Raw genomic sequence first — 12,525 nt, 5'->3', positions numbered from 1 at the left:
ACATTCAAGGTGCAGAAAGGTATAAACTATATTAAAACAGTCCACGTGACTGCAGTGGTTCAACCTTAATGTTGTGAAGCGATGAGAATACTTTTTGTGCACAAAAACAAAACAAAAATAAGGACTTTATATCAGAACGCTGACTCAGTATTGGCCGACGCTGTTCATGTGATCAGTGTGATGTATGTGTGTGATGCTGACACAGGAGCCGGCCAATAATGGACGCTGCTTGCACTTTTATCGGAGTCGTACACCTGAGCGCTGTTTTCTCTTCCAGCTGGAGAAACACTCGGATTCATCTGTCACCTTACACACTGAATGAACATATTCTCTTTTTCTCTCAATCACTGGACATATTTGTTTTTATGTGAAGTAATATGAAGTTATATTTTTATAATTGGTTGTATAAGTGCACAATCACAAAGTTATCAGTTAAAAGTTTGAGATGTTTGGATCATTCCTGTCTAGAATGTTAAATAATAATTGTTATGAGGCACTACGGTAAATGAAAACACTATTTTATATGGAATCTTGCTAAACTCATATTTCACACGTCTGCATTATCATCAGTTTCTGCTTTAAGAATAGTGGGAGGGACCTTTTGCTCTGTAAATGTGTCACTGTTGAGTTAAGATGGAATCATTACTTCACTTTATTGTTTCAGCATTTGAATAGTTATGCGAGTAAAGATAAAGAAACATAACTGCAGTTTTTTCCATAATAATGTTTTAAGATTAAACTGAGTGTAAAGTGAGGAGTCACTTAAAAACCCTGTTCAAAAGTTTACATATACCCTTGATTCTTAATGTGTGTTAATGTGTTGTTACCTGGATGATTTTTTTTTGTGCTGCATGGTTCTTGGAGGGTGAAAACTTTTGAACAGGATGAAGATGAAGTCTAAATTTTTCTTATTTTGTTTAAATCTCATATTTTGTCATGTAGTACTGCCCATCAGAAGCAAAAGAAGACACTTTCATGTTTCCCAGAAGACAAATGAAGTACATTTTACCATGATCTTCAAATCACTTTTCTTAATGGATCGTGTTTCCTTCTGGAGCATCAGTGAATGTTTGAACCTTTTTTAATAGTTGTGTTTGAGTCCCTCAGTTGTCCTCAGTGTGAAAAGACAGATCTCAAAATCATTCAGTCACTGCTGGAAAGGGTTCAAATATGCAGAAGATGCTGGAAAACTGAAGAATCTGGAGGATTTTTCTGAAGAATGTTGAGCAGTTTAACTGAACAACAATCACAAAAAAACAGACAAAAAACAGCCATGGATCATCCAGGGAATCACACAGTATTAAGAATCAAGGGTGTGTAAACTTTTGAGCAGGGTCATATGTAACATCTTTTATGTAAAATATCTTTTTTTTAGGACAGTACTAAATAAAAACATGCATTTTGCATGATATTTTGTTAAAATAATTAACATTTTGCAGATTTTGCAAAACTGTTGATAAAAGAAATGTTTTCCATTCATTTTTATTTTAATACAGAAATTCTTCGAAGTCTGACTACAATCACATATAGTGAGACTGCACTGTCAGAGTTTGGGAATATTCACACATAAATTACACACATAAAAACATGATTTCAGAGTTATAAAATCAAACATTTTAGTAGATAATATCAAGGTTGCTTAAATCAATGAGCATTAAACTGTGTCTTCAGCAAGTCAAGTCGCGCAGTCGGAGGAGAGCAACTGTGCCTGATGCGCAATTTGGCAAGTCCCCCTTGCTGTCACTAGAGTTTTTTGGCATACGCTTGATATCAGATCAAGTTGAACCACTCTCTCACACATTTCTAACCGGCATGCATCTCATGGTGATTTTGCATATTTTGCTCATCTCAAACAAGCCTCTTATGTCAATAGGTGGCATACATAATTTATAGTGGTTATGAGGTACAACAGTAAATGAAAGCACTATATATATATAACATTATAATAAACCTGTCTCAACTAATCCAAAACATCTGGCTCAGTTTGCCCCAAAGCCACTATTTAAAAAAAGAAAATTGCCTTGTATAAATGCACCTTATTTAAAGCCCTTTGAAGCTGCACTGAAACTGTAATTTTGACCTTCAACCGTTTGGGCTCCATGGAAGTCCAATATAAGGAGAATAATCCTGGAATGTTTTCATCAAAAAGAAAGAAAGACATGAACATCTTGGATGACATGAGGGTGAGTAAATTATGAGGAAAAATTTATTTGAAAGTGGACTAATCCTTTAACGTTTCGCTCTTTTATTCTAAGTCTCTTAGTTGTAATTACAGCGCCATCTAGTGGATAATAAAACATACAGCAGCTGGTACCTGGGATGTAATTTTATTCTGTAGTGCACGAAATAAAAGCACAAGCTTTTACCCTCTGTAATATCTTTTATGTACCATAATGTGGCGATTCATGCCAAAAAAGAAAAAAAAAAAAAAAAAAATCAATATTAGTCAGTGTAATAATATGTTTTATTGTGTTGTGGGCGCATACAAGCAACAGATAGCTTTTTTGAACTAGAAGAGTTGTATATGGCTTGTACTTGACATAGTTATTTATATAGTAATAATGTTGTATTATTTATTCAACGTGTATAGCAGTGAGTATATATAAAAAAAAAAAAAAAAAGGGAGACCATTCGCCTTTGCACATCATGTTCTTATTTTATTTTTCCACTTTTGTAACGTGGTTATAAATGTGCTTGCGTAACTGTAGGTGAAGAAGATTGTGGGCACAAAAGATTTGACAGGGTTTGGGATGAGACTCTATTTTATAGGTAAATGTAAAATCAGTTAATGTAATTTCTAATGTTCTAATATGTTAGAAAATAATAATGTGTGGTTTTATATTCAAATTGACTTGAATTCCCTTTAGAAATCTTTCTCCTCTCCAAAATAACCATATATGGAGCTTACAGCACTTATAGTTTTACTCTGCATAATCTCATCTGCATATCATTTCCATATGCATTTTTCCATCCAACCAACTACTGTTTTTAAGGTATAAGACTCTAGAAAAGTATGACTGTAAACGCTGTTTGTGTTGTCATATTTCATTGCTAAAAACATTCAGTAACAGTATTTTTGTCTTGTTTAAAATACAAATATTCATATATCTGTCAGATAAAATACACTCCATTAATGACAGTGACATATGTAATGTATCAAAAGGATAATGGAGTTTACTTGCACCAGTAAACCAGTGCGTAAATGGTCTACAGTGTGTGGACTAATATGTGCATGGAAAAATGCATGCACAACATATCAGGCCCCTGGTGTTCATTTTCATGTGCTCTCCACAGACAGGCTGTCTGAGGAGATGCCCGAGATGGTATTCGACAAATCTGTCAGCGCATCTGCTGGAAAGTCAAGTAAAATTAACCCCCACCCTCAGTTCAGCTTTTTAATGTATCAAACCATTTTGTTAAACTCTTAAAGAGTGCTGGGCCATCACTCTAAAACAGAGTGTACCGCCCACAGGTGCCACCTATACAAAATAATAATAATGACAAAAATAATAATAATCATATTTTTCAAAACTCCTGCATATAATTACAAAATAGGTGTCATTTGAAAGCTTAGAGTCTGACCTTTAAAATGAATGTTGCTACGCTGATAAATTGTTGAAAAATAATTTTAAAAAAGTTTTCATAATTTTTTTTGTACTATGTACTCCATTGTGTCAAAAGCATCACACAGCTCAGATAATCATGTGTTATATGTCATCTGAAAGGTCTCACGGAGTAGAATACAACAGGCACTATAACAGACTGCAGTCTTTACTTGACGTCACACATATTCATGGATTTTCTGCAAATATATACTCTACCGTTCAAAAGTTTGGGGGCAGTAAGATTTTTTAATGTTTTAAAAGAAGTATCTTCTGCTCACCAAGCCTGCATGTATTTGATTAAAAATACAAACAAAAACAGTAATATAGTGAAATATTATTCCAATTTAAAACAGCTGTTGTCTATGTCAATATACAGTGAAGTGTAATTTATTCCTGTGATCAAAGCTGAATTTTCAGCATCATCACTTCAGTCTTCAGTGTCACATGATCCTTCAGAAATCATTCTAATATGATTGATGCTCAAGAAACATTTATGATTATTATCAGAAGATAGATACTTCTTTTACAACATTAAACAATCTTACTGACCCAAACTTTTGAGTGTAGGTCTAGTATTAAGCCTATAGAAAGGAAGCTAGGAATAAAAAAAATCTCTTTTTCTCTCTCAGTTTGTGGACGTCCCCGTTTAAAGCCCCGTATTGTGGGTGGAGCTGATGCTCCTGAGGGGGCGTGGCCATGGCAGGTCAGTCTTCACAGCCCCAAATATGAAGGTCATTTTTGCGGAGGTTCCCTCATCAGCAGTGAATGGGTGCTCTCGGCTGCTCACTGTTTCGCTAGGTTAGAACCACATGAACACATAGTTACACAGATTTAAAAATGTTGTAATTGTAATGTTGTTTTCCCGATGGTCTGTATTCAGAGTCAGCACATCCAACCTGCTTGTGTACTTGGGAAGGAGGACACAGCAGGGAGTTCATGACCATGAAATCAGCAGTAGAGTCAGTACACTTGTCATACACCCGTCCTACAACAGCGACAACTACAACAATGACATCGCTCTCCTGCAACTGTCCTCTTCAGTCAACTTTACTAACTATATCAGACCAGTGTGTCTAGCAGCGGAGAACAGCATCTTCCCTTCCGGCACCAGCAGCTGGATCACAGGCTGGGGACAAACTGCAGCTGGAGGTAACACACACACACACACACACACACACACACACACACACACACACACACACACACACACACACACACACACACACACACACACACACACACACACACACACACACACACACACACACACACACACACACACACTACTAGTGACACAGACTGATGATTGTGTTTGTGTGTGGTCATGTGTCCAGTGAATTTGTCTTATCCTGGGACTCTGCAGGAGACTGTGGTTCCAGTGGTAATTAATTCTCAGTGTAATGATCTGCTGGGTGCCGGAGTCATTACAAACAACATGATGTGTGCTGGTTTACTACAGGGAGGCAAAGACACCTGCCAGGTACAACAACCACTCCGATTATTGCTACTCATCTATGTGCACACATCAGGTCTATAATAATATAATATAATATAATATAATATAATATAATATAATATAATATAATATAATATAATATAATATAATATAATATAATATAATATAATATAATATAATATAATATAATATAATATAATATAATAATATAATGTCTATGCATTATCATCAATTTCTGCTTTAAGAATAGTTGGGAGGGACCAACTGCGTCACTCACTTTAATCTTAAAACAGATTAATATGGAAATGACTGCAATTATGTTTCTTTATCTCAGCTGACTCGCATAACTATTCAAATGCTGAAACCATAAAGTGAAGTCCATTTGTATGGAAACCCATTTCCGCCACTAAATAAAAAAATAAAAAGACTAATTGCGACTTTTTATCTCAGAATTCTGACTTTTTATTTCGCAATTGCGAGTTTATATCTCACAATTGTGTGATACAAAGTCAGAATTCCGAAATATAAACTCGCAATTGCGATAAAAAAAAAAAAAAAAGTGACGGAAAAGGGCTTCCATACATTTGTGCACTGTGTATATCAAATAAAATATTCCATAATTTTTGCATTTGACTTACAGTAGTTTAGTAGTCGTATAATAATAATAATAATAATAATAATAATAATAATAATAGTAATTTAGTGCAGTGAAATAATAAATCAAGACAGTTCTCATAGTGGATCAGCGCCTACAAGATCATTGTTGCTAATGAACTGGAAGGAATTTAAGTTACTTTTTTGGAATCAGGTTTGTATCTGTTGCCTCTGTCCTTTTACCATATTAGGAACATCTCTTAGCGGCTGTAACTTTTCACACATTGTTAGCACAGACATGGTTTTAACATACATCTTGCATTTTCCCAAACAATATTTTGCTCTTTCTTTTTCTAACATCATCCCATGTTCCATAAGCATTATATCTCATAAGAATACAGGTAAAAATCATATGAAAAAATGTAAATTTCCACAACAACATCATTAAAAAATGAGCACCTGTTTGAAAAATACCAAACTCTGTTTATTTATAATAAGGATTGTCTGATGTATTGTTGGATATTTTATAAACTCTTACTACTGTTTGGGTATTTTATATTTTAAGATTCTGGATACTGTAGGAACTTTCTTTTAATTACATATATTTATTATATTTTAATATCGAATCATTAAAAAAAAAGAGGAAAAGTCAAATGCACGGTTCACTAAATATTAGTTGCCTTATATTCTAAACTCAAATAAGTATCTGTTCTATTCTATTATGTCTTATTAAGATGTCAATATGGTAAATAAACTTTAAAATAAACTTTAAAAAAACTTTCAAAATACAACAATAAATTGGTTGAACTTTAAACTCTATTTCTTATGCTACAGTACTGCACCTTTAAATGTATTATGATTAAAACCAAGTTTACTGATACAATAAAATATTGCAACATAACAGGATGCTTCTGTTTTAATTTAGTTGAAAATAAGGTTAGATATGCTATAAAAAATGCTGAAATGATGAAAAGTGTGCCAACAACATACATACTGTAGTTTTTTTTGTCTTGAAAAAATACAAAAGTAGGCCTACAATTTATAAAGCATTTACTTTAAATGTAACTTTATATGAATCGTTGAGCTCTCACTTAGCAATTGTACGTTTTATGAAACATTATTCAACATTTAAAAGGGTTAGTTCACCCAAAAATGAAATTTCTGTCATTAATTACTCACCCTCATGCCGTTCCACACCCGTAAGACCTTCGTTCATCTTCAGAACGCAAATTAAGATCTTTTTGATGAAGTCTGAGTGTTTTTTTAATCCCCCAAAGAAAGCAACGTACCACATTCAAGGGGCAGAAAGAAGTAAGACACTGTTAAATAGTCAACATGACTACTGTGGTTCAACCTTAATATTATGAAGCTACAAGAATACTTTTTGTGTGCAAAAATAACTTTATTAATCATTTTATTCTCTCCCCTGTCATTCTACACTGTTTACTTTCAGAACTTTGGTTCTACATCAGAACGCTGACTCAGTATTGGCCGACGCTGTTCATGTGATCAGTGTGATGTATGTGTGTGATGCTGACACAGGAGCCGGCCAATAATGGACGCTGCTTGCACTTTTATCGGAGTCGTACACCTGAGCGCTGTTTTCTCTTCCAGCTGGAGGAACACTCGGATTCATCTGTCACCTTACACACTGAATTAACATATTCTCTTTTTCTCTCAATCACTGGACATATTTGTTTTTATGTGAAGTAATATGAAGTAATATTTTTAAATTTGGTTGTATTAGTGCACAATGACAAAGTCATCAGTTAAAAGTTTGAGATGTCTGGATCATTCCTGAATTTCTTTAGAATGTTTAAGTCATGTGGTACTGCAGTACATGAAAACACTATTTTATATGGAAAAAATTCAAAACTAACTCTGTTTGCCTTAAAGTCACCATTAAAAAAAATGCCTTTTGCTAAAAAAAACTTTCTAAACTCATATCTCACACGTCTATGCATTATCATCAATTTCTGCTTTAAGAATAGTTGGGAGGAACCAACTGCGTCACTCATTTTAATCTTAAAACAGATTAATATGGAAATGACTGCAATTGTTTCTTTATCTCAGCTGACTCGCATAACTATTCAAATGCTGAAACCATAAAAGTCCATAATTTTTGCATTTGACTTACAGTGGTTTAGTAGTCGTATAATAATAATAATAATAATAATAATAGTAATTTAGTGCAGTGAAATAATAAATCAAGACAGTTCTCATATTAGTGGATCAGCGCCTACAAGATCATTGTTGCTAATGAACTTACACTTGTGCTCAAAAGTTTACATACCCTGTGCAGAATCTGCAAAATGTTAATTATGTTAACAAAAGAGATCATTCAAAATCATGTTATTTTTTGTACTCTCCTCAATAATATTTTACAGAAAAGATGTTTCCATATAATCCAAACAAACAAACAAAATTATTTTTAATGTTTCCCAGAAGAGAAGTACATTTTACCTTGATCTTCAAATGATGTTTTATTAACAAAATTCGTGAAGAGCGCTTTCAAATGATCCTTTCAATCATCACGTCATTCCAACCAGCTGTCAACAATCAATCAGCAATCAACATGTCTACCCAATCAGCATAAGTGGACATTATAAATACGTAGTGGACTCACCCATGTTCCTCGACAGTTTTTCAGCATCCCTCCACCACCCCGTCTCCTCACACTCGCAAAGTTATCTTCCTAACCAAATCTCACACGCCTGGTTATCTTTCTAAACCAGAATACCCAGAATAGGCCAAATACCGAGCTCGGAGCCCTCTCCTCGGACAGCATGCCAAATATGCATACTATTTATCTATCTGACTTATTTGCAAGTGTGAAATCGTGAAATTCAAAAAGTCTACACCCCCGGGGGTGTATTTTCTCAATGCATCGTGTTTCCTTCTGGAGCATCAGTGAATGTTTGAACCTTTTTTAATAGTTGTGTTTGAGTCCCTCAGTTGTCCTCAGTGTGATAAAATGGATCTGAAAATCATTCAGTCACTGCTGGAAAGGGTTCAAATATGCAGAAGGTGCTGGAAAATCAAAGAATTTGCAGGACCTGGAGGATTTTTCTGAAGAAAGAGCTCAGTTTATCTGTTCAGGACAAACAAGAGACTCATGAACAACAAAAAACAAACAAACAACAGCCATGGATCATCCAGGGAATGACACAGTATTATACTTTTGAGCAGGGTCATATGTAACATCTTTTTTAGGGCAGTACTAAATAAAAATAACATGCATTTTGCATGATATTTTGTTAAAATAATTAACATTGAGGGGTATTTTTTTGTTGCTAATGTTGATAAAATACATGTTTTCCATTCATTTTTATTTTAATACAGAAATGTATTTTCTGTCTGACAACAATCACATATAGTGAGACTGCACTGTCAGAGTTTGGGAATATTCACACATAAATTACACACATAAAAACATGATTTCAGAGTTACAAAGTCAAACGTTTTAGAAGATAACAATATCAAGGTTGCTTAAACCAATGAGCATTAAACTGTGTCTTCAGCAAGTAAAGTCCCATGAGGCTTTTGGGCAGCGCAGTCGGAGGAGAGCAACTGTGCCCAACTGCACAATTTGGCAAGAGTTTTTTGGCATACGCTTGATATCAGATCAAGTTGAACCACTCTCTCACACATTTCTAACCGGCATGCATCTCATGGTGATTTTGCATATTTTGCTCATCTCAAACAAGCCTCTTATGTCAATAGGCAAAGGTCTGGCTATGTGAGACTACTGGCTACATACATTAAACTGACCATGCATTCCCAAAAATCTCAAAAGGAGGGTAGCTAGAACTCAATAAATTGGATGATATGGCAGTTGGTCAGTGAATTTTGTCTGCTCGACTGGTCCTGCATTTCAGGGTGATTTTATTTTTAAGTCATTTACATGATAATTTCATTATCCAAAGTGACAGAGGGACTGAATTCTCCCTAAAAAGGGTCTAGAACTGACCCTGTTCATTTTTGGCTGCTCATATTATTTGTTCTTGATACATTGGAATCAAAATCTTCAAAACATTAAATTCTTCAAACTGTAAATATAGAAACATACAGTAAGTGATGAAGTAAACCATATTAATCACCATATAATCCATAATAATAATATTAATTCAAAAGACAAAACTAATTTGGTTCAATCTTTATATTTACTTGGCAAAAACATTTTTAACACTTCAGCCTTTTATTTAAACAACAGTCTGATGCATGTCAAGTGTGCAGGACCACAAGTAAAGTGCATTATATCAATCAAAAGTATATGCCTATACTAGCTGATTATGTTGCGGAAAAAAGACAACTTAAGTTGGTCAAAAAAGCACTCTGAAAAGTCCAGCTAAATGCATTTCAATAAATATCAACTATAATATGTTTTCAATGAATTGTACTGTGTCAGAAAGTTTGCGTTATATATAAGTATTGTTTTAAAGTATAGGCTATTATATGCATAATTAAGTTAAAAGTATGCTAAAGTGGACTTCCTTTTCTCAAGGGTTGCTATATCATTTTTTTTCTTTTCTAATTTTCTCTCCCTGTATTCAGTGAAGACAAGTCCACCATTCGTGCACACCTGGGAAGGATGCAAAAAGAGGGAGATGATCCCAATGTAGTCATCATGGAGATTAAAGAAATCATTATGCATGACAAATATGATATAAAAACAGATGATAATGACATCGCTCTACTGTGCCTGTCCGCCACAGTCACCTTTACTGCACACTTCAAAACTGTGTCTCTAGCAGACCAGAACAGTGTCTTTGTTGCCAAGACCAAGAGCTGGATCACAGGCTGGGGACTTATTAAAGAAAAGAGTAACACACTCACAAATACATACTGTACATTTATTACTTTGCATAAAACATCTACTCCTAACATCTCAAACTGATGTTTGTATGTGTGTGTGTGCGTGTGTGTGTGTGTGTGTTTGTGTCCAGCACCTTTACCTCCTACTGGGTTTCTGCAAGAGACAATTGTTGAAGTTTTTGAGAATTTAGAGTGTATTAATCTCTGTAGAACAATTGTCACCGACAACATGATTTGTGCTGGTACAAGTTCTGGAGGCAGAGGCCAAGCGAAGGTACAACAACCAATGAGACCAATTCTAAATAATTCAAACTTCTCTAAATGTGCACAGCTATACAAACTGCATGTTTGAGTGTCCATGAAGACTGACCATATCTCATCCCTGTCTGATGTTAAACGGCACAATAAACTAAAACGACTGAAAATATATCTATTTTCCCCTTTCTCTCTCTTACTCTGCAGGGGGATTCTGGTGGTCCAATGGTAAGTCGTGGTGTTCAGAATGGGTTCAGTCTGGTGTCATCGTCTGGGATGTAGAGTGTGCCCAGCCCAACGTACCTGATGGATACACTCGTGTGTCAAAGTATCGGCAATGGATCGAAAAAAAAACATACATCAAAACCTGCCTGGATTCATTTCCTTTCCCCCAGATCTATGTTCTGATACCAGCCGGAGTAAATTGTTTTCCCTTGATATGCCTACACATTTATACAGTCTTAAAAACACATCATTCTCTGACTAATGCTTGTTTTTTGTAGGCTCAGATGCGATGAGAAGTACAATGTCTGCAACTGCAATGCTGACTGTAATAAAAAGTGCTGCAAAGATTACAAGCAGCAATGTGATGAATGAGTGAGTCCTAACACACACACACACACACACACACACACACACACACACACCTTACACGAATTAAACTTTCTTTATCTCTCAATCACTGGACATTTTTGTTTCTCTGAAGGTGGAAGTACTCAATCTGGCGATCCTTATCAACACCTCACTTACACACGTCTGTCACATGATGAAGTCTCTTTCTGTCTGTTATTTATGAATTTTTTGTTGCTCTGGAAAATCTGCAATTAATAACCAGTTTCATTGTAAACAGCCTGAAACAACTTTTTATATATTATTTTCTCTATGATTTGCAAATATCAAGTACAGCTCTTAGAAATATCATGTGTTTAAATGAGTCATCTAATCTTGTCAAGCACAACAAGGATATATGCGACAGTTTATCTCACTAATGTGACAAGTGTTCTGGCATCCCTTCACCACCCGATTCATGAAATGTACTATGGAAAATATGTTTAATGCTTGCTGTACTTCTTGTATGTTATCTGTGTCATACAGTATAAATGAGATTACATCACAGTCATCACAACATGATGGAAAAAGTACTTCATTATGTTTCAGCATGTGCAAAAGGATTTATTTTATGAGATTAATTAAATATTTTAGAACTGCAAACTTATGTCCTTTGTCTTCTGAAATTGAATCATCCAAATAAACACACATTAAACAATGTTTAAAAGAATAAATAATTGAAATAGAGAGAAATTTGCAACATGATCACATACTTATGCAGAACTGCACTAATATCACACAAATATATGCATTATCATCAATTTCTGCTATAAGAATAATTGGGAGGGACCTTTTGGTCTGTAAAGCTGTCACTGAAGCATTACGATGAAATCTCTCTTCACGTTACACTTTTGTTTAATCATAAAACTAGCTGCATTATGTTTCTCCGTCTCAGCTGACTCGTATTCAAATTCTCTAAAACAAAGTTCTGCTATCTTCAATTGTGTGCTGTGTATTGAAGCAAACTGTAATGTTAACACGACTACAGTGGTTCAGTTAAATAATAACAATATAAATTATTTAAATGTACAGGTGCATCTCAATAAATTAGAATACCATGAAAAAGTTTTTTTTTTTTCTGTAGTTTAATTCAAAAAGTAAAACTTAAAAATGTTCTAGATTTATTAGACATAGTAAAATATTTCCAGACTTTTTTGTTTTCATTTTGATGATTACAGCTTGCTGCTCATC

The 12,525-nt window shown here is 34.5% G+C and overlaps 1 protein-coding gene across 1 annotated transcript; it reads left to right on the top strand.

Annotated features, from left to right (window-relative positions):
- Positions 1 to 2,099: 2,099 nt before the first annotated feature.
- si:dkeyp-93a5.2 (serine protease 27) lies at positions 2,100 to 11,322 on the top strand. Its single transcript, XM_067379297.1, is given in 10 exon segments — positions 2,100 to 2,183; positions 2,709 to 2,769; positions 3,295 to 3,358; positions 4,173 to 4,403; positions 4,486 to 4,754; positions 4,940 to 5,085; positions 10,933 to 10,960; positions 10,963 to 11,078; positions 11,081 to 11,151; positions 11,229 to 11,322. Coding segments are annotated over 10 exon segments (1,164 nt in total).
- Positions 11,323 to 12,525: the final 1,203 nt, after the last annotated feature.

Source organism: Chanodichthys erythropterus, chromosome 24 (genome assembly GCF_024489055.1).
Source record: "Chanodichthys erythropterus isolate Z2021 chromosome 24, ASM2448905v1, whole genome shotgun sequence".
Lineage (NCBI taxonomy): Eukaryota > Metazoa > Chordata > Actinopteri > Cypriniformes > Xenocyprididae > Chanodichthys > Chanodichthys erythropterus.
Note: the sequence above shows the minus strand (reverse complement) of the source record. Positions and strands in the feature narration are given on the sequence as shown.